Source organism: Lepeophtheirus salmonis, chromosome 14 (genome assembly GCF_016086655.4).
Source record: "Lepeophtheirus salmonis chromosome 14, UVic_Lsal_1.4, whole genome shotgun sequence".
Classification (NCBI taxonomy): Eukaryota; Metazoa; Arthropoda; class Copepoda; order Siphonostomatoida; family Caligidae; genus Lepeophtheirus; species Lepeophtheirus salmonis.
The window spans coordinates 18,333,072-18,359,866 of NC_052144.2; the positions used below are offsets into that span (position 1 = coordinate 18,333,072).

General features: G+C 29.1%; 1 protein-coding gene across 3 annotated transcripts in view; it reads right to left on the reverse strand.

Moving 5' to 3' along the window:
* LOC121129190 (probable 4-coumarate--CoA ligase 1) overlaps positions 1-26,795 on the reverse strand; it is a 292,268-nt gene that overhangs the window by 90,219 nt on the left and 175,254 nt on the right. For all 3 annotated transcript variants that reach the window (XM_040724873.2, XM_071893293.1, XM_040724874.2), the window contains 2 exons: positions 12,263-12,357; positions 6,671-6,761 (listed from right to left, as the gene is read on the reverse strand). In XM_040724873.2, coding sequence (XP_040580807.1) covers positions 6,671-6,761; positions 12,263-12,357 — 186 coding nt within the window. The remainder of the gene's footprint in view (positions 1-6,670; positions 6,762-12,262; positions 12,358-26,795) is intronic.

Sequence of the window (26,795 nt, forward strand, 5' to 3'; positions counted from 1 at the left end):
CTCGGCGGAGAAGGACTCCCATTCTTTGAAATGAAGGAGTACTGATGGACTTTTTAGATGATAGCCTAACCCAGGAGACGAATATTTTAAAATTTATTAGAAGAAATATGGATTCCTAATGTCCCGAAACACGGAGTAGATGAGAAGGATGAATGAAATTGATGACTCAATAGAATTAGACATCCACAGTTGACACGCTTTCTAACCCCACTATCGTAGATACATTGAGTGAAGTGAAATTCTGTAGTAAGTTCCCTGTCAATATGTCTCAGAATTAATATAAAATTAATATCCAATAAATTCCTCGGAGCAATTTCATAAATCTATGCAACCTCGAGTAGATCAACTCAATTGACGTACCATGTCCTACTATTATTTTATTATTCTTAATGAAATTTTGTTATGCTTTCTTTCACTATTTTAAGGACCCCTAATGAGTTAGGTGTATGTGTAATCATTATTATTGTGGTTGTTATATTTTCTTCATTAATCTATCTACCTTTGATATTGATTTGCAATAAATGACGATCCAAAAAATCACTCCCGATTTGAGCTTGACTCAGTTAAGAACTTTTTTTATAGTCCTAAGTAAAGTAATCCAGACGACAGATAAACAAAGACTAATTAATAAATGTTACATATACATAAATTGACATTCATACTTATATGTAGAAAATCCTCTACATTTAAAATATTATTAGTGCAGGGAAAATATTATAATTACATTTAAATTCATTTATTATGCATTTTTTTAAAAATTGAGGAAGAACTTTTACTTCAGAGGGAAAAGTTCACATCACATTAACAAATTAAATAGTATAAAAAAAATGGAACACACACAACAACCGTTTTTCTTTTTCTAATAGCTTAACATAGTTTTTTTTTCTTCTTTTCACAGATCTTTTATATATATATGTATATATTAAAAAGAGGTACCAGAATAATTGGTTATAAGGATCAACTATAAATTCGATTATATGAGCATTCCATGCCTTAATTAAATAATTTATCATAAAAAAGGGCTTGCTTTATATCCTACCTACTTAGAGCTAAGTCATATTGCACATATGTTTCTTTTCAACATAAATAAATATATTTATTCACTTACCGAATCATTAAAAAAAAAGTTTTTCTATTATTTTTTATACCTTATTTTTAAAGTTTTTAGAGAACTTTCTCCCCCTTTTTTTCAATCACTTCAAATTACAATTTTAATGCATCAATATGTAACCAATAGAAAAGGGTATCAAAATATGTGCACAACTGACTTTATATTATGAATCCTTTGGAGGAATACACATTCAAAACTTTTACAAGAAAAAACTTCCTTAAAATATATATATAGGCATTCAGTAACATTTATAACTGCATCGGCTTGTCAAGTATTTCTCCATATGTAGAAACAATCTTGAAAACTATTGATGCATATCTATGTATATGAAGGTGTATCAATAAAAACTTTTAATTAAATGTTGAGTTATTTTTTAAAAACTTTAATAAGGAAACAGCTAATGAGTATGAATGTTGTTGGTTTTTTAGTTTTTTTCGATAATATTCGGGTTGTTACACCGCAAACAAATAAATATAGGTAATTCCCTCAAAATCTTGCATTTAATAATTTTTTAATAAGATTCCTTCAACCCGTTAGTCCTGATGGTGTGATTAAATTGCTCCGTATTCAAACAAGTTTGAACATAAAATATCTTTATTTTTTTTTTTTTTTTAATGACGTTCATTATTATTTAATTATTTCTTTTTTATTCTTCTTTAGAGATGAATTATTTTTAGGATTAATGTTTGAAGCTTTATTGATGGAATTTATATAAAAATGGCATACCAGAAAATGTGAGGACACTTGATTGTTTTTTATCGTATTACATTTAACACTAGATTAATCTGGGAATGTGTGTACAAAATTTGAAAGTTATAGACAATGATGCATAATATAAATCTCCCACTGATTTTGTATGTAAAAATAAAAACATTAGAAATGTAACAATATGATGCATGTTCCAGAGAAAAGGAAGTTAGCTGTCATGACGTTTCATTAGATAGCTTCAAGCAACCTTGAGAGGAAGGAAATAAGCACACATCCCCCACCGTCTATAGAAAGGAAATATAGGGTGTAATTACTCCGATGTCAATCCTTAATTCTACTCCAAGTCTAACAAGGACTTACACTTATATCTCCCGAAGCAACACCTTATTGTTACTGTTGAATATAGATACAACAACCGCGACAAAAATGGTATTTACTTTAATACTGACTATATTGTAGAAAAAATTGTTTTTTATAGTTACACAGTTATAGTCAAATTATTTCGTAATGTTAATATGAGTTACATCTAGTGTGAACTGTGCGAGTTTATATTGGGAAAACGTTTTATTTAATTCAAAACTATTTGAAATATTTTACATCATGGTAAACAGGTTCTTTCATTCCTTTATGAACACATGCACTAGTTTTCATATTTTACTTCGATGTCTATCATAAATAATTAAATAATAATGACAACAGCTTTGAAAAATAAAAATAAACTCTTTTTAGACTACTAACTAGAAAAAGCAGATCCCACATTCCATGAGAAGTTTTATACACTTTTAGTAAAAAGATTAAGTTTTTATTGAAAAAATATATATTTTAAATAAAAAAGTTTTATGAATTTGGAGTACCTAGTGTTTACACATGAGCACAAAAACACCAAATTGAATTATTATTTTTAAGAAATTGTGCAAAGAAATTGATTTATTATTAGAAGAATGTTTGCGTTTATAGTGTAAGTACATTTATACTTAATAAATCTATTGACATGAAAAATAAACCGAAAATACAAATAGATCAATTCAACTATAGATGAACAAATATAAAACCTTATTCAAATGTGAAAATCCATGTTAAAATATACTCTCTCAAACCAATTTGCAGAAATGTATCAAAAATGGTGTAAGTTTATATTAATAAACTAACACAATATGTATGTTGATACAATTTTGATTGAGTGTTTATCTTACATGAATGAAATTTATGTAGTTTTAATAATATTTTTAAATTTATAGTAAAAAATAAATTCTAATATTGAAAATTGGTTATATATGGATCAAAGAAATGCTCCAGTTTTACCCAAATGTTACCTTTTATTCAAACTTAGCATCTACAGCCAAATAAAAAAAAATTTAATAAACTTTGTAGATCCATAGAGTTTTTTTATTGCTTTATTATTGTTCTTAAAGTTTATCACCAAATCAGTTGGTAGTTTCAATCCTCACAAACTATAGAATCAATATTCAATAATAGCTGTGAGCAATTCCCTAGTCAACCAATCCACATTCAGAACATTGATTCATTGAAAAGAAAAATTGACAGGATGATTTTTTTTCCATTGAATGTATGGAAAAAAAAATATAACTTAACCAACTGGGAATTTATTAAGTCCACTTTTGTAGATTTGTTGTATGGTTATCATGGGCTGTACAAAAGAATAAATTATGAACGGAATATGCTATCAAAAGTGTTTTTGAATTTATGTTTCTAAATTAAATGATATTTGTACGTAAATATTCTATTAATTAATGCGTTATGGTAAAAAAAAAGTAGCCAGAAAATTTAAAATTATTCTATTTACATGCGAAGCCGTTAGGGGAATAAAAATAAAGGTTTTTGAGAAGGTTGACCTCAGCTTAATTTGGTTTTTATCAGAAATTTTCTTATTTTAATGTTTAATATTTATTTAACCCTGTTGCATACACTTGGTTATAGCACGGTCAGATTTTTCTATTTTTAGAAATTACAATTTTTAAATTTATTTAAAAACAAAATACTTCTTTTGATAATTATCGTTCAAAGTTAATGATTTTTTAAATTTTATATCGATATTTTTGAACTGTTGATAAGAAAATGATGAATTTATATGCATATTAACTTAATGACTGTTTATTGATGATGTTTTTAAAAAATGAATTATTTTCTCTTTATAAAACCTCTTAAATTATATATATATATATTTTTTTTGAAAAACACCACGTCATTTATACGTCGATACAAAAACTAGTAGGTAATAAGTTCATATTGTCATTGTTTGCTGATAAATAATCAATCGGTTATATATTTATGTGCACATCTGTGAAGTTTATGAGACAATAGTCAAATGGCTCAAATAGAGGATTCGGAAAATTGTGCATCATATACGATAGATTTAAAATTACAGATGTAATTACTTTAAATGTAGCAGTTGTTACCTATATCATTTTTTTTAGTGTTCCATGAAGTGGTCGGATGCAGTTAAACATTATAGTATTGCATTTCCTCCATCTGACCTAGGACTCTTCTTTGAAGTACATGAAGTATATTTATTTTCTAGGAACGACCGGGGCGCAAACCTATGTACATTGAGTTCAAACTAACAATTTCTCGCTGGGCATCGAGATACATCGTTCCACTATTCAGTTTCAATACAAGTAATTAGTAAATGTATAAAAATATAGTGCGTTAATATACCAAGTTGTCCATTAAAAACTGAACACTTTGAATTTTAAACTTCAACAAGAAATAATTTATAAATTAACCATAGAATTTCAACAAAATTAATACTATAAATAGATGTGTCTAAGCTCTCTTAATAATTAATATAGCCGTCCTAAGCGACAATTATTGCTTCCAGGTTGTTGCAGAAGGCATGGCACCCGCTGCAGATGTAGTCCTCTGTTGTACCATCCCAGTGCTGGGTGAAAGGGCCTCGGTGTTTGTAGGACTGACACTTTTCCCATCGACATGTACCTAAAAAGTTTAGTCTATTGGGTTACGTGAGGGCTGCAGGGAGCCCAATTTTTTTAAAGAAGAGTCCAAAGAACTTTCAGAAGAGTCTTGCAACAAAAGAGATAGGTTTCTTTCATTGCTGTTGTCAAAAGTGGCCTCTCCACCCTCGCAAAGCTCTTTTTACGCACTTTTTTATAGGTCTCCAACAGTCTGGTGTGAAACCCCGAGATCTCTTTCATGGACCCTCATGAACTTGAGATGATTAGCCTGGACAGTTTTCTTTCACTCCTCCAGGTCCAGTTTGGCCATTTTGACATAGCCCGTCTTCCTCTCTAACGTTTCTGACTTGCTGATTGCATAGAAGGTAGTCCTGGACCTATTCTAATGTATGGATCTGGAATCCTTCAAGAAATTACTTGATTGATTCCTTAGAAAAGGTGCAAGCCAGGTTTGTGTACTTTTTTCCTTCATTGGGAGATAACGAGAACTACAAATGCAAAATCAAACGACTTGGCCTCATCAATTTGTCGCATAGACGTGCAATTAAAGATATTATTACACTACACCGAATTTTCAGCAAAAACAAAACCCCTTTTTGTTTTCGCCAGGGAAGTGAGGCTAACCTCAAGAGATTTTTATTTAATTCTTTTTTGTGTGACACTTGTTTGTTTTTGTGTTTTCTTCTACACTGTCACGTTTTTTGTTTTTTTTTGTTTATGTTTTAATATTTGTATTATAAATGCATCACTTTTGTTATAAACGATAATTTTTATATTTTATAAAATAAGTCGACCTTTATAGGCTTTGTTTATCGCCACTGCCCGAAATAAATAAAATAAAATAAATAATAATATCAAAAATTAGTTGATCATACCAACTAATTAAATACATGAATCTACACACTTTTTTCATATATAGACAAATTAAATTTATTTGTTCAGTATTGAAGAGTGATAATCTCTTTTGACTATTGACTACTTCATCAACTGACAACGTGAAATTCAAGTATACAAAAGCCTTGACTCTATATCATATTTCTCTAATTTCATCCCTTTTTCTCAAAGGCTTTCAATATTTCAAATGAGTCCTTAAATTCTGTTCTAGACTTTAACGTATATCATTCACTTATTATTGAGAGGAATTTGAAGCATGATCTACGCCATAGATAGATAATAAGGGGGATTCCTTACCTTCTAATTATGAAATATGTGTTTAAATATTTTTGAGGCAGCTGAAAGGATATTTTGCATACATTATTTTCCTTAGTGCTATAAATATTGGATCATTTATCATATTTTATCTTTCTTTTTTATTACCAAATTACGTCATTCACTTTAATTTTGCAGTAATCAATAATAAGGTTATTACTAAGCTAGAAAACGAGGAAAAAAAACATTATCTTTATTGTATCTTGGAATATTTTTTTTATTTTTTTGAAAAGACATGTAAAAAAAAGACCAATAGACAATTGATGGTTATCTAATTCTTTCCAACAATTGCATTTTTCTTCATTTACCTTTAGAAAACTGTTTCAAGCTGAAAAACAAAAAAGCTCGAGTAAACCAATCAGAGTTCAAAACATTAATAACGGAAAGAGAAGTAGAAAAATGGACAATGCAATTGCTTATGTTTGTTGGATAACCGCAAGACCAACAATAAGAGGTGAATAGACCAAGTAATAGCTGGTAAAAAATTCCAAATGATTTTTCAATCTTTGTGAATAGCATAAGGTTAATTTCCTGCTTTATTTTCGAAAGATTACAAGCATCTTTTCTTCGAAATCATTGACGTATTTGAAAGGATGAAGTTGTTTAAATAATTTATTTGGCCTTTTAATTAAGTTATTTACCTAGAATTTCATTTGCGATTGAAAAATATTATAATAATAGAAACAGTTTCAATAAGAAAAATACTTACATGTGGCTTATACTCAGCAAGGACACTTCGAAGAACTTTCCAATTTTCATCCCTTGGTATGTTTTGTACAAAATAGAGGCCACCTCTTATTCTGAAAAGAATTTTTTTGAAAATATTAAGAGTTATAAATCAAGGGAATGGACTTATATTTACACCACAAAAGTTACATTGACATATCATTGCACAAATTTATGGATTTATTGCAGTTTTTTTTTATAAATACACATAAAAAAGATTATTAACCAATGTTTCGATATTAATTTTTAAAATATTATCCCATTTTTCATGTATCTATTACCATTAATAAGGTATGTAGTTGTTTAAAGAGATACTCAAATGTAATGTCGTAGCTACTTCTCTCTGTGGATAATGGTTCATTAAATGTGGAAGCTCTAAAAACTGTTGAATACATAGAGATGTAAAGAAATACACAAAAAAAATGTGCATAAAATAATATCATAAACATCCATTCAACAATATGCATAAAACTTTCTTTTTAAAGATATTTTCAATTTCATATTCGTCATAAGTTAAGCAATAAAACCACAAGACAAGCCAATAAGAAAAATGTTATAATATAATTAACGTCATACTTTTAAAATTGGTCTAAGCCTTGAAAGAAATTTAATAATCTAAATAATTTCCCACCATTAACAAAAAATTTCGGGTATTCGTTTCAAAAGGATCCAAAATTGTGTCTGTCTTTGTGGAGAATTTAAAATACTCTTCAATACAACTTTTGAGTGCAATTTGAATATAACCTCATATTTATTTATATATTTTTTTAAAATCATTTTTCCTTTACGCATTAATGTTTCTATGCTTCAAAAACACACATTTTACTAATACTGCTTTGACTTAATTGTATTTGATTGATTGTCAAAGTTAAAATATTTATTAATACATCTATGATTTTCTTACAGAAGTTTTATAGTATGCAGTTATCAGTTTATTTTTATTCTACAGAGTTGTGAAGCAAAAACTTGTCTAAATTACAAAAAAAAAAAAAACATCTTCATGGTGTAATTAAAACAAACGGGATTAAAATTGTTATTAAATGATATTGCAAGTTTTGGGTACACACTTTATTTAAGGAATTTTGTTAATATTGGGAGAAATAACAATATTTTTATAGAAATATTTTATCATTCAATGCTCAGAATTAAAAATTTAATATTAATAAAATGTAAGATAAAGAAAATGTTAAATTTTCAAAATGTTGGTTGGATTGTCTTGAAACTAATTAATTAGTTTACATATATATTGAAATATTATTTACTTTTTTTTAAATAAATGAATCGCATTTTTCTCCAAAGTTAATTTTTAATTATGGAATTTTCCCCCCAGGGACTGGATCAAAAAAAATGTGTTTCAGGGATATCGAAGACAAAATTTCTAATTTAATGGTCTTAGGAATCTCCAAATTTCTTCTCGAAGGGTAGAGATGATTCGGATTGATACATCCAGGTTCTCCTGGACGTTGTAAAACCCTGGATATATGAGCATTATCCCTTTTGGAACTATATTTGGCAGGAAGACAGAGGTCCATGCCGTACTTGCAGGAACAACAAAATGCTGTTCGGACAACTTCGGGAGATTGTGGTACAAGGAGAAATGATCTCAATCATCCCTGGATTTGAATCTACTGATTATTATATTTTGGATGACAAAAAGAGGAAGGCATGTAGTACCCTTCACGATAATTTAATTGATTTAAATGCTTTTATTGTCTGGGAATTGACCTCTGTTCATTCTGCTGAAATTGTGTGAGCATGCCAAAGATTCTAACTTCGTCTTGAGGCATGTGTGGTTGCAGATAGTGGACAATTTCAGTTTTGAATCTTTCATATGGTAGTTTTGGATAACATCAATGAATAATTTTAATATCTTTCAAATTTTCACGTTATTACGATCGGAAATTATGTAGTGCAGACCGTACTTTTTGGTAATAAACCTTTCAAATGTAAGTTAATTATATTCAGAATACAAATATTGTCCATACTCATTTTTGAGATAACTCATCCGAATTTACTTTTTTATTGACGGACCACATTTATTAAAAAAAATATGTAATGACGAATGTTGTTAAAGAAAAATGGAGCTAGGTCTCATAACTTATAAAATATTTATCTGAAAATATTAAAAACAACAAAAAACAATTACTTTAATTTATTACATGTCTGGAAGTATACGTAAAAGATATTAATCTAAAAAAAAATGGAAAATGCACATGTTAAGAATAAAGAAAAAAAAAAAAAACTAAGTGAGTGGAAAGTACATTAGGTAATTTTATATAAATTTATCTGATGGTTCCTACAAAATAAATTATCTTCCACCTCATTTTTTGAAAAAAAAAAAAAAAAAATGCGACTCAGAACGCATTAATCGAACGAATCAAAGCTATAAGCAAAGGGATGAAGGTTACATATATTATTAAGATACTTTTTATTAGTAAGCAAAATGACACTTCTTATTATACCGGTACGAATGACGTCACTGAATTATTTTCCAATATGATGAATGCAACTTTTTCTTCTCTCCACTTAATTCATCTTTTTATTTCATTTAAAATGGTGAACACATAGAGGTTGCATATTTAGTTATAGAATAATGTCCAAGTATACTCAACACCCTTAGAGTACAAAATGTTATCGTGTAACTAACTATATTTAAACAAATATGGTTACGTGGACATAGTTCCGCTGCTTGGCTTAAAGCTTTGGGCTGGATTAAATAATTTCTAAGGAAATAATAAACATCACAGGTTCAGGGTCAAATAAACAAAAAATTAAAGAATCAAACGTTCTGTATTTCAAAATATTAAAATCCTACAAAGTATTTTATTCAAAACTGTATTATTATAATATTGGTTAGTAATACTGTATTGAAAGTGTAGATATACACTTGTAAATTATAGCCAGAATGTATTCATTTAAATAAAAAGATAGACAATTTATATATATATATACAACAAGGATCCACAAGAAATTGTATTCTTGTCCTTATGGAAACGGAGATAAAGTATACTATTACTTCCTTTATTTATCAAAAAAGTTTAATTATGAAATGACCTTGACGCATCAAGTGAGGCGATGAAATTGACAGCTTACAACAAAATACAGTGCCTGGTTTTTTGTGTGTTAGCGAAATAGCGCTGTGCCTATGTCCGCTCTTTCTCAAGAGGCCTTTAGTGCATATTCCATAATATGGTTTTATTTGACTAATCAGCTCTCAAAAATCAAATGAAGGTCATAGATTGGAGCTATTTAGTTATAAATGCAGTTGAATCAGATTTCAAAATGCAAAGACTAAGGCTTTGTTTATGAATTTTGACTCGACCTATTCCAGAAATTTGAATATACAACCCATGATTGACTGTAATATCCTTATTAAATATTAGACTATTTATAAGTACCTTCATATTAATATCGTATAAAATTACTTTTCTTAATTATGGTGTTTTTTTTTGTTTTTTTGTGTTGACTCACAACATATATATGTTATAGCAAAAATGTCTATTTATGGTGAATATTTAGCTACATTAAGCTTTCACAAAGTAGGCATACCTTTTTCCCCCCTTTACATTCTATAGACAAGAAAAATGTCTTTAAAATGTACGCACAATTAAGTTATTAGTCTGTATATCCATCATATATATAAAGAACACAATACATTAAAAGTGTGCTCTAGTTTTACAAAAAAACCAAACATGGCCTTTGCTTGATCATTGTTAAAGTAATGCAAAAATATTAACCACATGTCCTATTTTTAAAATAAAGTCACATTGTTTATTAAGTGGAAGCAGTTTTTATAGTAGATGAGGTTGTGTGATAATACCGTACTTAAAAGTTTGTTTATCATGCATAAGTATTTTTCGATCGGCACAATGATCAAACTAGAAGTGAAAAAGAAAATTCCTCACACGGGAAATCTATCATGAATATCTCTACAAAGACTATAATTAAAACAGCACGTTTGATTTTAAAAGTGAATTACATTTTTAAGATACTTCACCAAGTTTTTTCGTGAGTATATACTTGTCGGTACGGCTTTGGAAACTCTGTAAACCTTAAATAAATTCTCTTTAGAAAACTAAATACTGGCGTACTTGCTTTAATAACAATAAGAAGACATTTTTATATGGCGAGGTTTTTCTCCTTTTTAATCATTAATATATATTTTTTTCTTCGTGTCCTTGACTTACCTCCAATTTTCACATTTATAATCCTATTTATGCATGTTGCTGACATATCCATGCCCTTAGCCTTCAACGATATCATAAAGCGAGATTTTGTGCAATTTCATTTTTGATACCCTTCGAGACAGCTTTTGTACAAATATTCCTCTTTCTTTCATGGTCAGACTTTCTAGAAACATTCTCATGAATTTTAAATCGGCTTATAATCTGTTAAACTGGTGATATGTTGATGGGCAAATATTTGATAAGATTTCTTGCAGGAGGACATTTAAACCATCAGTTTTGGAATCTGTGCTTCAGGGAAAATTTAATCAAGATATCAATGCTCAAGAAAAGAAAACTTGGAATAGGTCCCATGTGTGTTATGTTTTTAAGTTGGTAGAATTCAAATTGTGTCAAAATAGTAATTAATAATCCTAAAAATATACTGACTATGTTTAAAAGTATTCAGCTGTATTCGTTTCTCTTTGAAACAAAAATAGATGAAAGAGATTAAGAGTCAGGCTAACTTTGCAAATGTGATTTGTATCAGATTAGTGTTTGTTTAAGCAATGAATGAATGTAATTTTCTAATATCAAAGGGTTTTTATAGGAAGGAAGACACGAGTCTCATTCATGTCCAGTCATGGATAAAATGTCTTCCTTATTAATAGCAAGATCCTTTGAGAAATGAATATTGAAAAGGAGGCAAATTAAGAGAAGATTAGGGGGGCTGCTTTCTTTTATAATTGAAATACCCTTTTATGTCATTCAGGAAAACTAATACGTATAACAATCCCTTTGGACAATTTTTTTCCAACAAGCTTTAGTTTTTTTTCTATTTTAAAATACCTAATATTACTTAAAAATAAGTCAATTCAATTGCTTCATTATTTACTCATACAAATGGAAGATTTTAATCCTAAAAATAATTTTGAAATGACTGACGGAAAGCAGACTCAATTTAATATGACATTAAACTAACAGTATCACTACAAATAAATATTTGCTAAAAAACGGATATATGTTGTAAGATTCCAAGATCTTATGAATTAGAAACAGTAGATTTATGGGTTCAGACCAAAGGATTTTTGAAAAAAACAATTTTGAGTGAATTGTAGTTCCTAAAGTTAACCACAATTCTTAGTGGGTTCAACCTTCAAGACCCCAGTCATAATAATTTATTAAATGAACAAAACTTGAATTTCAATTAAAATTAAAGTTCAAGATTTAAATGATTTTCTCTACATTTCAAAATGTTAATTTTTCTTTTTAAATTCTTAATTATCCTTAGTAATAAAATATTAGAAAAAAAAAAAAAAATATGGATACATTTTTCTTTCAATTATATTTAAAATTCCAGCAACTAATGATTAAAATATTTGTGTCAATTTAAAAAAAAAGTTTTTTAATACCTTTCATGATCTTGAAGTCGACTCTCCATCAAATTTGTTAGATTCTCTTCTGTTTCTTCAAATCCAGGCTTTAATACGACAAAAGCTCTTGGAACCTGGGAAAATGAATTAAAAAAGTAGGGCATTAATAAGTTTGTAATATTTTACAAATAAATATGTATGAATTATAGAATCTCATACTTTATTTCGTCAAATAGGTGAATTAAAGTAACATAAACACATTTTTATTTATCAATAGTCTTTTAAAAAAATGCAATTAGTTACTCACTATAAAAAAATAGTCTGTCCCTTTTGTTAGATATCAATTTTTCTACTTTTCTTATTCTTGTTATTATTCTGAATATATGATTCAGAAAGGTAAAAGTTCAGTTTCAATATCAATTTAAATAACTTTTAAGCCGAAATATCTCGATGTTAAATATCCAAATCTTTAAAATCCTGGGATAAATAAATTCAAAACTAAGTGAAAAACAATGCAGTTATCAATATTTTATCGACTCTTTTCTCAATAAAATTTTAAAAAATCATCAATATTTTAGATTAACTAGCCCTAAACACTCAAAAACTTTTTTGTAAATGGTATCCTAATTATTCAGTATTATTGTTTTTTTAATTATTTAGCATTAAAAAATCCCAGGAGTTATGATCACATACAAAATATAAACCCATATTTAAAATCACATATTCAATAAACAATAAACTTATTTAATGTGAATTATTGATTTTTTTTATTTTGAAAAGTTGACTCAAATCTATGAAAAGGGAAAAATACTCAAAAATTTAAATCAAAAATTGTCAAAATCTAGATTTGATACGAAAAAACGAATTACATTTGGTGATCAATGTGTCATTTACCACTGTAATTGAACATGGAATTTAAAATATTTTTATTGCTTTGTATAATTAATAACTTATATTTTACAAATCGATAAAATATTTAATGAAAACAAAATCAGTATAATTTAATTCCTATAAGGGCGTTATTTTTTTTAATAAGATCCATAAAATGGCTTTTTAATTTGTATTTTCTCAAGATTGAATGACAGTATATAAAATAAAAGAACTTAATTGACATTAGCATAAAGTTTAAAAAAAAAAAACTAAATTTGATGTGGATTAATATTGTTTTTTTCTTCTCGAAGAGGCTTTAAAAAAGGATAATGTATTAAAAAATCAGTGTGCCAAAAATCGCTAAAATTGAAAATGGAGTTTTAAAGATTTTTTTTCTGTTGACTGTTGATATTAATTTATGTTCCGAGCACTCCACTTCTGATTGCATTGTCAAATAACGTTGACATATTTGATATCCTATCAAATATGTTTTATTATTGCTGAATAAGCAAAAATAATAATAAGACATAAAACTGCATTGCATTTATCTACCTTAAAAAAAGAGAAAATTAAAGCATTTAACCAATTACTCGGAGGTAATTCAATGTTAATAATGTGCCATTTTATATTCAATTCTATGTATATTTATCAATCAACGATAAATTATTTGAGTCCAACAAATGAACATTCAACACAAAGTGATCGTCTTCAATATATATTCTATTCGCTCATCAGAAAAGGAAAAAAACGCCCTAAATTAGTTATTAGTTGTCTAATTCTTCCATTCTATTTGATTTTTCTTCATTTAACGTTAAAAAATCAAATCAATGTTCATAACACTAGTAAAGATTGACACCTTAAAAAATACAGGGTGTGCTAGCTATCTATACCGCCACTTTGATACACTCTCTTAGGAAAACACAAGCACTTACGTAGCTTATATTTTTTCCTAGATAGCTTGTTCAAACCTGTTCCAGTTGGAATACTTTTGAAAGGAAACAATTGACCAATTCAATGTCCAAAATATTTGGAAAAGACTCAAAGTCCTCTTTAGAATTTGCCGGAATTAGTGTCCAGAATCCTGCAAATCATCAATGAGGACCCGGAGAAGTCCCCCAGAGCAATGGCTCAGTAAAAGTTGCCCGGTCAGAGTTTATTAAAATTTTGTTACCACTCGTACAGGACGAAGAAGGGCCAGATCTAGCCTAAAAGGCGTTTAAAGCACTCCCAAAAGCTCCTCAACTTCCTCAAGCATGCACTTCATCTAGATATGCTCTAGATTTTCCCGTGCTTTCGGCTTCTTATAGAGACTGTAATTCAGGCTGGAGGTGAGTTTTTTTAATAAAATAAATAAAAATCCATCAAACTTTCGTAATTTTGTTTTATTTTTTAATGTGATTACTGGTTGAAGAGAAAATTGCGTTTAAAAAAGATCATTTTCCCGCCACAGATAGTTTGTTCTCCCTGTATTTAGTAAATGTTGATGATAATGATAAAACGCCATGTATGAATAGACGAATCATTAGCTGATCAAACATAAACAAAAGTTGCTGATGTTTTTGGGAATATCAAAGGGAATATTTGCTATGTTTTTAACAGACTCTATCCGCTCTCTTCTTCTGACGTCATTGATAATACACACATTGGTGTATCTTACGTATTAGAAAGTTTTTTTATTATTAATGTGTATTTAGCAAATGCTTAAGATTGTAAAATATTTTTACCGTTTTTGGTCGTTATATATGAGTGTCGTTTATAGAACTTGTTCATACATTATTATCAATGATTCAAACGCCTACTACATAAATTGATATACATAAATATAATTAATCTTTTTCGATGAGTAATTTTTTATTATTATCACAAATGCAACTAATGATAAATAATGACTAGACATAAAAGCTATTACTCAAACATCATCGACAAACTTTTCTTTTACTGCTTACTCAGAAGTATTTTTTTCTGAGGAAAAGGGGGAGGGTGGGATTGAAAGAAAGAAATACAACCCTTAAAGAGATAAAAAATATATTTTCTTTTTTGATAAAGAGAAATTAATGTGATTAATATTTTTATTTGATTCATCCTGTAATTCATACCCTATATATATTTCATATACAATTATTTTCTGGCAAGTCCTTGTCCTAAATCTTGGGGAGGCAAAAGCCAAAACATACTCACGAGGTATTTGTATCACCACAAAGATTTTTCTTTTTAATACAATTTTCTCTTCAACCAGTTATAAGATTTAAAAAATCCTGGATAATCTTCTTGATCCCACTGATAAATTCGTCTTTGGTATATAAGGGCCTCGGTTAGTTTGTCGTTCAATCGCACCCCACACACAAAAAAAAAATCCACCTGTTTTAGATCCGGCGAATTCGGAAGCCAAAACTTTAATAAGATGATGTCGTCAAAATTGTCTTGTAGCCATTTGATACTTTTTTTCAGGGTGTGGTATGTAGCAGAGTCCTGCTGCCTTATGTAAGACCTCCTATTGGGAACCATGTCGATCCAGGGCTTAACCTTGGCCTCTAGTACGTCCAAGTAGGCATCAGTGTTGACCCTGAGGCTATCGGGGAACACATGAGGAGGCATGACATTGCCTTCGCCCTAAATACCATTACTTGACCTGGGAACTTCGTCTACATGACGGCGAGCATATCCTTGGGGCAGAAGGGCTATCACCTATTCTTCTGGTGGTTGACCTTCTGATCGCGGCAAAAGTTTATCTCATCCGAGAAAAACCAATGCATTTCTTGATGAAGAGTGTGATTTAGGCGGTTATTGAGTTTTTGAGAGTGCTTTAATCTCTCTTTTTTGGCCTTTTTTTTGTCTAGATCTGGCCCTTCCTCGTCTTGTAGTGGTAGTAACGTAGGTTTTTGTGAATGCAGAGCCATATCAGCGACTCTCACAGACGAACATTTTGACCAATTACCCTGGTGGACATCCCTGGATCCTCATAGACGATTCACAGGATTCTGATCACAAATTCCGGCGTCTAGACCAAGTCAAATCTACCTCAACCTGTATTGATGTTGTCTCAAAATTACTTGTTGCGGATTCTAATGAGGATTCAGTGCCTTTTCCAAATAGTTGGGACATCGAATTGGTCAATTGATTCCATTTTTTTCTAACTGGTACAGATTTGAACAAGCTATCTTACAAAAAAAATCAAGAAAGGGTATCAAAACGGTGTCATAAATAGCTTCTACCGTCTGAAGAACAATAAATTCTCAATAGCATAATCATTGAGAAGATATCAGCCAGTGACGTGAGTACCAAACTACATATTTCAACAACCTGGTGGTAATATTCAAAAGAGAAATTAATTCACGCATTAAATTAAATGTTTCCCACTATTGTGACTATATTTTGTGATATGAAAAGAATCATGTGCATTTAAGTAATTCTTGTTTTGTTTTTTTTTTTCAAATCACACAACTTCCAACCCACTTTATAAGGGTTTTATAATTATTTTGTAATTTATATTTTTTTCTTCTAATATACTAACGGAAGCATTTCTTGAATGAGGTTTGAGGGTTAGCTAAGGCAGAAAAAAATATTTTATATTTTTTGGTAATTAATAATGCATCTCTTTAACTACAAATCCTTTAAGAAATATTTTCAAGCTGATTTCAATATCATGGCAAAAAAGTTTTATGAACCTATTATTTAATGATTTCTCCTTAAACGATATTTCAGATCAATATATACATTTATATGATTTTTTTATTTTTGGACTTTTTTTCTTATCTATTATTTAATTTAAAAATTTTTATTTTAGATTGTAATACCGAGTAAATATAAGCATGATATTTACAATGGCCTTGAATTTTATATTTGTGTACTTTCCAATGAAATACATTCGTGATTATAATTTTCATGAATAATAAAAAAATTGATGAGCCCCTGAATAATTTTTAGTACTTTGTTGATAAATAATGGAGACTTTCTCATAAAAGAATATATGGGGTATAAAGACCCCATTTCAGGGGAAACACAAAGAGTGGGGACAGTGGCATGACTAAATACAAAAAATATGATTTTTATAGAATCAAGAAAAGACAATTGATACCAAAGTTTATATACTATATTTAACTATATTTTTTATTCAAGACATTCTCCTGTACAATCAATTACAGCTTTGGCACACCAGAGAACAGATTTGCAGCTCTTGACGATAAATGCCGTGTCCATGGCGTAACACAGTGTCAAGATGACAGCTCGGATTAAATCCAAATTTGGATGAAAGGTTTAGCGGACATTTTTCTTCAAGACCTCTTAAATCACAAAGTCTGGAGGTTTAAGTTCAGACTAGAGAAGGCTAAATAGAGGTAGTCCATAAGTAAGTCATATTGATGATGCATAAGTTTTGGTTCTTCTTGGCTGTATGGGCTATAATGGACTTCTTGTTGTTATAGGCAGTCTGGATGGATATGCCAATTGTCTTTGCATCCTTCTCAACACTGACACTGGAGCGGAGGAGATCGCACATGGATTGCCTTCCTTCTTGTTGCCCCGATATTTTTACACTTAGTGACATGAATATAAAAATAAAAACTTTTTCATTTGTGTTTCAGCAGTGAAAAGGTTGCACTATGAAACCTTTTAATTGAAAAGAACTGCGATAAAATTGTAATTTCACGTTACTTCAAGTTTTGGTTTGGCTCTGTATATCAATTTGATTGAAAGACTTTTTGAGGACCAAAACATGAGGATACTTGAAAGTATCCAAATATTTCCGTAGAAATTAACAACTGCAAAATATGAGATGTCTTAATATAACGAACCATAATTCCACTAACATGATAATCTTCATCATATTATATTGTCAGCGGTAAATTTTACCGCTAATTAGATCTGTTTAAATTGTACATTGTTCTTACCATGAAATAAATAACATTTGATCAGTTGCAGAATAAAAATCTCATTTTATCTTTTTATTTTTTTTAGAGCAGGATGTTTACTATATTTTAAGAATTAATTTTTTTTGTCGAATATATGATTTGATTGTAATTATTTTAATAAGATCAATATCAAAATAATTCCATAGTTGTCTGAAATTGCTGTAGTTTTCAAATTTAACTGAGGTTTATGAAAGCTTATATATTATGGCATTCAACATAGGGAGATTTTCTTATCCCCCTAAATATTTTTGTCATTAACAATAAATATTCATTTGAAGCATGTTTCCTTCTTAACTATGTTTTATGATTTGAAAGGAATAACGAGCATTAAACAATACTTTTTATGTTGTTGTTTTTTAATCACACAACTCCCCACTCAATTTCTAAGGTTTTTCTAGATTATGTTTTTGTTTTTTAGTATGTTCTGAGTATTCTAAATTTATTAAACTAGCCTTAAAAATAGAATTCATATATATGAACTAATATTTATTCCGAAAATGAAATAAATTAATCATGAATGTAAAAACTATGTTTTTAAGTGCATACATATATTAAAATCGATATATAATAAAATATTCTTTTGTATATACAAAAAACCATAATTTTTGAAGCACAAGAGATATTTTTTCTAAAGCAAATAAATTTGTAAATTGTTAAATGAAATACAAATCAGAAGAATTCTACAAAGCAACGTATTCTTTGGTAATTTAATACTGATAAACTTTTGAATGTTTTCAATTTATTTTTGTAATTGAAGTTTGACTACATAACAGAAGTGATGATTATAAACAAATATATTGTCTAAAAATTTGATATTTCAAATATATAAAAAATTGAAGGGACATCATCCATTGTATCAAAAAATTGTTCAAAAATCCATAATAGTATTGAGTACATAACTAGATTTGAATTTTTATTATCAAATTAACCTTTTTTGTTTTTTAATATTTCCTTAATTGGTCGGACGGAGTTGCACTAATTAAGTATTAGTAAAGATTATAGTATTACATTTCCTCCTTTTCACCAAAGAATATTCTTTGAAGTCTTTATGCATGAAGTATATTTTCTTCTCTAGGAACAACTGGAGTGTGAACATATGCAAATGAGTCCAAGAAAATAATTTGTACTGACCACATTCTCCATTGAGCTATGCCGTTCCATATAGATTGAAAAATATTATCAAAATTACATATTCTAATCAAGTAATACTTGACAGGGTAATCCCGAATCTATGACTAGTTTTTTCTTATAAAATCTTGTTTGGCGAATTTTTAATTTGAATATACTTAATCTCTTTTCTTTTGAGTCAGAAAAAATCAGTAATCATATAATATGTTACGTTGATTATAAATATTGAACAAATGCAATTAAAAGTTAAAATAACTCCATATTTGAAGGTTAAAATTCTAAAAGAAATAATGCCTCATTGTTTTTACGGCAAAGGAATTTATTTCAAGCGTAAATAATGAAGATTTCAATTTAAAAAAAGAATTTATTTCTAAGATGTCTAGTTCAACAGAAATATGTATTTAAAAAAATTGAGGTCGATATTTCAAGAACTTAACTGGTATTTTTTTTTATAAAAACCGTGATCATACATTATTTTCTGTATATATATATATATAGAATAGAGTTTTTGTATCCTTTATGCGTGCCCACACCGTTGAGCCTAGGATGCTGAAATTTTGCATGGGCGCCTCTTTCAAACCTGGTAAGGCTAAGACGGGGGACCCAATTATTGAGAGAAAGTCATGTAAGGGTGGCTTATCCTATACCCAGAACACAAAAACCGTTTTTTGCAGCTCAAGGAGAGTAGATTTATAAAGTTATAAATTATAAGGTTGAGTTATAAATCCAAAGGTGATAGGCGGCTCAAAAAACAAAACAAAAAACACTTTGTCGAAAACTATGTTTTCTAAATTTATTCCAAATCAAAAAAGTTATTGTTTAAAAAAGAAATCGGAGAAAAATTGCAAGTTCGTTTTTTAGGTACAAATAAAAAGAACTTCCAACAAAATATTGGATTCGTATATAAAATAAATTTCTTAGAAATTTGTCTGGGGATTCGTTTGCATCATATAAATTTCTGGAACATTTGATTAAAGTTGTTATTTTGAGATTATAACACATTTTTTTTTTCTTAACAAAATTCATAATTTTACTACTAAGGTTACAAGAGTTAATAGTAAGATTTTTTTTTTCTGGGGTGGGTACATTATCTTACTGAATAGGATTGATATAGTGTAATTAGTATATGTTGTATAAATATAGTCAATTTCCCGCTCCATCGTTATTATTTATAGCAAGAGAATTAGAACTATCAGGATCTTTCTTGACAACAATATTCTTATTATAATTATGAGTGTTATAGAATAATTCTGTAAATATAATTATTTGGTGAATAATTTTTTAATTATTTTGACAATTGCCAATGTGATCTGCAGTTCCCTCCTTGGCCGAGCGACGCCTGGTAACCCCCTTTGATAGTATTGTATAAAAATGAAAATATTAATAAGTAAACAATTACGGTTTTTTTTTATGTTCCAGAAATTAAAAAAACTCTATGAGTCTAAAATTTATAATTGAGTCATTTTCAGAAAATGACAAATATTTCAGTTAATCATCATTTTTTATTTGGCAAATATATATGCAAACTAATCTCCAGACAAATTTCTAAAAACTTTATTCTTTTTAATAATCCCGTATTCCATTGGAAGTTCACTTTTTGCACCTGAAATAAATGAAATTGCAATTTTCACCGATTTCTTTTTTAGCACATCACTTTTCTGATTTAGAAAAATTTAGAAAACATAGTAATTCATTTGGTTGTTTCCGAAACTCCAATCACTTATTGATAAATAACTTAACCCCTATCTAGTCTCTTTGAACTATAACAAACGGTTTTTGAGTTTTGGGTATTTGGGTTTTAGCCAGTCCCAGATCAAAAGTGGGATCAATGCAAAATAGAAATACAATTTTGCAAAGAGAATAATCACTTTCTTGTGGAAAATGGCTTCTTTCATATACAAAAGTTGGGTCAAAACTATAAAAAGGTTAAAAATTCTTTAAAAATTCAAATTGAAAATTCTGGAAAAACTAGATTTTAAACGAAAATTCTCAGAAACTTGAATTTATACCAAAATTATTGAGATACAAATTTTATATGAAAATACTTATTACCAATTCGTAATCGACTTTCCAGGTGATACTATAGTTGAATATGCAATTTTAAACAAAATCTTGATTTATTATTTGATAATCAAATTATAAAAAAAATAAGTGCACATTGAATCATTGCAAAGCCCATTAATAAAATTATTGTAAAATGTCATTACGATGACGTTTTTAAATGTGTGTGGGGGGGGGGGTATTAGCAGAATTGTATAAAACATTACCTATGATATTTAAAAATAAATCAAAAAATCCCATTTGGAAGAATGTTTGTGAACAGAGTATCATTACAGCCATGACGTTTTAATAAATTAGTTGCAATCAGCTATGAAAGCAAGCAAATAAATAAACACCAACTTTGGATCTAGCAAGGACATACATATCTAGGCAGTAATTACACAAAGGTCAATTCTCAATTCTACCCTTAGTCCAATGAGGACTTAAACTGTGATATCTCTAACACATTATAAGTATTACCCTCCCTCTTTTATGATTACATGCACTTGTGATTATTTTATGTCCCCTCTCCAAGAATTATGGAAGAATTATAACAGATGAAAAGAATAAAAAAACTTATCAGATTGGTAACTAGACAAAAATATCACACGCCTAAGATTTTATGCAACTCTAGATATTAGAACCTGTCGAATTTAGATATAGAGAGCATTTGTTCATACACCAAATCATCATCAACCAAAAAATATTCTATATATTTTGTGTCAAATAGGAAATCAAGAAATATCCTTCCCATAATATAAAATCGATCAGCACAGGTACACAGAAAAAATAATTTTTTCCCATTGCAATGAGTCGAATGAAGACAAATATAATTGTTTCATCTTTTCTCCTTCACAATAAGTATGTACAACAGGGGTTCCCAAACTTTTTTCAAGCTGGCGCCCCTTGCCTTCAGTATAAAGCCTAGGTCCCCCTTCCAAAATGAAAATAATGGGATGGGTGTATTTGGTGTAGGGATAGTAATATTGTTCCTCTATTTCAGGTTTAAACTAAAAAATAAAAAAAAAGACATAGATCCACATGTTTGTTAATTCTAGACTTCTTCATTAGAATGAAAACAACAACAAAAAAAGCAATTACACAGAAGACCCGTTCTACCAAATATGATGTTTTAAAAACAAATAATACTCCATAGAGGTAAGACACTTTCTATTTTTATGATCCATTGTAGTTGTCTCCATTTTCAAGATAAAAGAGAAAGTATGACGTGTGGGCAAACTTATACAATGTGTACAAGAACTACATTGAGCTAAATCCAAAACTTAAGTTTTCATGCAAAGACTTTTGGCTACAAAAAAAAGTATCTGACCTCTGTTCAGTATTATCAAATAAGGTGAAAATATATTTTATTACTTTTCCAATATACTATTTGGTAGAACACTCCTTTGTAATTGCTTTGTTTTTTTCAATCAAATGAACAGGCTTTACCAAACATGTGGATCTACGTCTTCTTTTTAGTAAGTTTGAAACTGATATGGAGGAACTAATATAACACCCCCTCCACCGATCCCATTAAAATAATTTCTTAAAAAACATGTATATATTTATGGGGGAGGGGACACTCAAAGGGGATCCATCCCGAAACAGTTTGGGAAGCCCTGCTCTTAAGCAAGAGGGTAGATTATAGATGAAAAGAAACATGTAAATCTGCAGGTTCCTAATTGTGTTTCAAAGTATAAAAAAAGGCATGGGAGGAGTTGATCTCTTGGATGCAATAACAGCTGTGTATGAAGGCTGTGGCCTATATTTAACTGCCGAGTAGTGCTTCTGATGTGCAAGCCTTGCGATCCATGAAAACTAGAACAAATGAATATCTACCTTACTTATAATTAATTCATCATATAATATAATAGACGCTAATCAGTCATGAAGCAAAGCCCCAATACCCCCTCTATTTTTAGAGGAACAACTAACAAAAGTTGACGAAAGGCAACAATGCTATCCGCTTTATCATGTTTATTTGTTAGCTAAGACGTTGCAAATGTCTATGTGAAGGAAAATGCAAAATTTGAGTGCCCCAGATGCAATTTTGGGCTAAATTGCTTCTTTAATAATCTCACATAGGATTAATTTTATTAATATTGTTGTTCTTTTTATGAAATTTTATTTGTGTAAATAGAAAATCTACCTATTTGAATATGTTTATTTAATTTTCCATATAACAATAATTTTTCCCAATTTAATACCTATTCTTATATTCAAATACTACTGATACTAGCAAAAGGTTTATTAAGGAACTAGTCATTATTTGGGCCCATGGGTCTTTTTAGATTTAAAAAAATATTTAACTCTCTCATTTCAATGATTAATAGATAAACTTTACCCCCGAGTTATTTAGAACCCTAATAAATTATCCCCTTTAATGGATTATTACCAATGTCAATTAAAATTATTGCATGTTTTCATTCATTATAATGTGAGTAGAAATGGAGAGGATCAATAGGGCTGTAAAAAAGTTGAGCATATTAGTATTAATTGGTAACCTGCAAGATAAAAGTGTTCCTATAGGTTTTTTTCTCTATATTTTAATAATTTAAAAATATTAGCAAACAAGGAGCACTAAAATTTCACTAATGAACTCTTTCAGCAGATATGTTGTCTATCAAAGTTGGCAACATATAGTAATACTTATTAATTAATACTCCCGAGGATTGAGACAACTTTTACATGGTTACTTATCGACTTTTAATTCATATAAAAAGTCTGCTCATAAGTAAAAATAGCTTATGAGAGTAGTTGCCATATTTATTTATGAATAATAATAATGACATCTCAGGCGTGGTTTCATATGAGTTAGGGGTAAGGGAGGGTGTGTATTAACTTTAAAAATCATATTGAATCTTCAGACGTTAAGAGGCCTTCAAACTCTTCGGATCTTTGTCCTCTTGAGTGGAGGGTTATCTATTGAAGAATTTTTCTTCTTAATAGACTCAAATTCAATTCAAATTATTCTTTAACGTTCTTCCAATACTCTATTATGTGAGTGAAGGAAGTGAGCTACATAATTAATTTTTAGTTAGTTTATTTGAATTTCGGAAGGGGTTTTTTCCTTGGCCCTTCCGTTCGAGAATTAGGAAGGAAGAGAGTGAGACACCTTCTAAATAGAGACTCCGTAAGACAGTTATAAAAAGTAAACCGTTTTGTTTGGGGCTTACAACTTGATACGTCATCGGTTGTACGGTAAAGATATTATTTTGTGTGTTCTCATTCGAAAGTTACGATTCTTATGAATTTGATTCAGCTCAAAAAGTCTTCTATTTTCTTTCATATTTGAGTTTCAATCTAATAAGGGAGGAGAAAATCTATATAGTTTCAAATAAAACTATTTAGTTGTAATAGTATATTTAAAATGTATCACCACTCATACACTAAAATATACTTGGCAGTCTTAAAACTAATAAATGTACATAATATCAAGTACATTTGTGAATTAGTTTGAGTGTTGATAGGATCCGTTTTGTTTCAGACAAACAATGAATTTAGAAAAAAATATTATTCGCATGAATTGTTCAGTTTGATAAAAGATTCAATTTTAAAATAACTCTTACATATATTTTCAATTAGTCAGCTTTAGAGTCTTAAAAAAGAGTAAAAAGTTTCCTATTGATAGCCCTTTAACTTTTGTTTGTAGCCATAAACTCTTCATCATTATCAATTCCAAGCTGTCAAGACGGTATGTAATTGAGATGATGTGTATGGATTATATTTACTGCTGTAATAACAGTATTAATTGATTTGTGAAGTCAACCAATAAGATTTTTTATGCTATGAAACGCTGCTTCTGTATTACACAAAATCACTGTAAGTACACCAGTTTATTTCAATAACTGATTAAACAACAATGATTATCTATTATGGATGGTGCACCATCTATTGCACCGCAAGAATGTTAGCAAATGAGATATTTTCTCTTGAAAAAAATTATCAATGATATCCAGAAACAACACGCCTTTAATATTTTTATAAGATTTCTTACGAATATCATCTTTTGAACTAACTTTCCTTTTTTTGACAAAAACCAACATATTCAGTTCCTAGTAAAATTGACTCATCTAACTGCATGCTAAATTATTTTGCAGCAAGAATTTTGCACAATTGATCTTCTATGTTTTCAGAAATTTCATCCATTCTTCCTTCAACAGAGTTATTACTGCGAGGTATACACTTCATAATTTGGTCTGGTGTGTTATGTACAATGGTGAAAATCCAATTTGGAATGGGTATGTTAAAAGAAAGAAACTTAAAAATCAACATGGTAACCCCAACAATTTGAATAATGTTTTGGAGGAGAGAAAGAATAGTGTTCATGACGTTTCATTAGATCAGCTATAATCAGCTGGGACAAGAGAGGAAGGAAAAAAGGATATAAACAATACATTTGATAGTATTACTCCGATGTTGATCCTCAATTCTAATCTGAGTCCAACAAGGACTTACAATTATATCTTCGCAACAAATCCTCAGGGATACGCTCTGCTGTCTTTTATTAGCACACGTATAGGAAAGGATGTTAACTACTCAGGAATTTAAAATTAATGACAACTGCTAAGGAATATAAAATTCGTTCTTTATATTACCAATTACAAATTACCGAGACAGCTAAAAAATACACCGAATTTACATGTACGGTAATGTACAACTGTGTGCATAATCTTTCTTACTGCCCAATTGTGTAAGCCATGCCAGATCTAGCAGTCAGCCAATATATATAAAATATATTTTGTTTATATGGTTAAAGAAATGAAAGATTATTGGTGTTAAAAATATCTTAAAACAGTTTTATAATTACTGGACGTCCTTTAAGTACTAGTTTGAAGCTTTAAGTTGCAGAATATGGATTTTAGTTTAGTTTATAACTAAAGTATAAGTATTTATTCTAAGTAGTCTGTTTGTATATGAGAGTAATGGTATACTGAGTATATGATAAAATATAAAGGCATCAATCAATTATAACATCTCAATAAAACGTACTTCTATCCTATCATCCGGATAATATTCAAAATATTAATTGCTACTATCCTGTAATAATATTTTTTTTATTTTTGTATATCAATTTGTTTGTTTTATGTAGTCACCCATGTTTTTTTGCTTTAACAACCCCTAAATCAAAGCACCGCCCCCAGGGTATCGCCTACTTTGGAAAAAGCTGATGTACAGTGAAGGCTGAAGTGAAAATAGAAAAAGACATATGCATATAGTATATTTGATGAAATAAGTAAACATGACGTTTACATTACATAACATACAAAAACACAACGCACTGACAGAATTTTAGATGATGAAAATCTTTCTTCATGTGTGTATATATAATAATTGAATGTATGTTCTCTATAAGGAGAATGAATGCAAGTCACATATTTTGAAAGCAGTATGACTTAAATATATAATCCTAATAATATGTCTATTATATGTAGGATACTTTTGCAAAAAAAAAAAATATATATATATATTATTGTATTTATTTATGGAAAAAGCTGAACTGGATAACCAAAGAAGAATTCCGTGAAAAAAGATCAAAAAAATATAAGAAGGAGGATTTGTGTTTATTTTATGTAGCGTACGTCTGATAACTTGCTTTTTACTCTCTAGGTACTCTGAGTAAATTA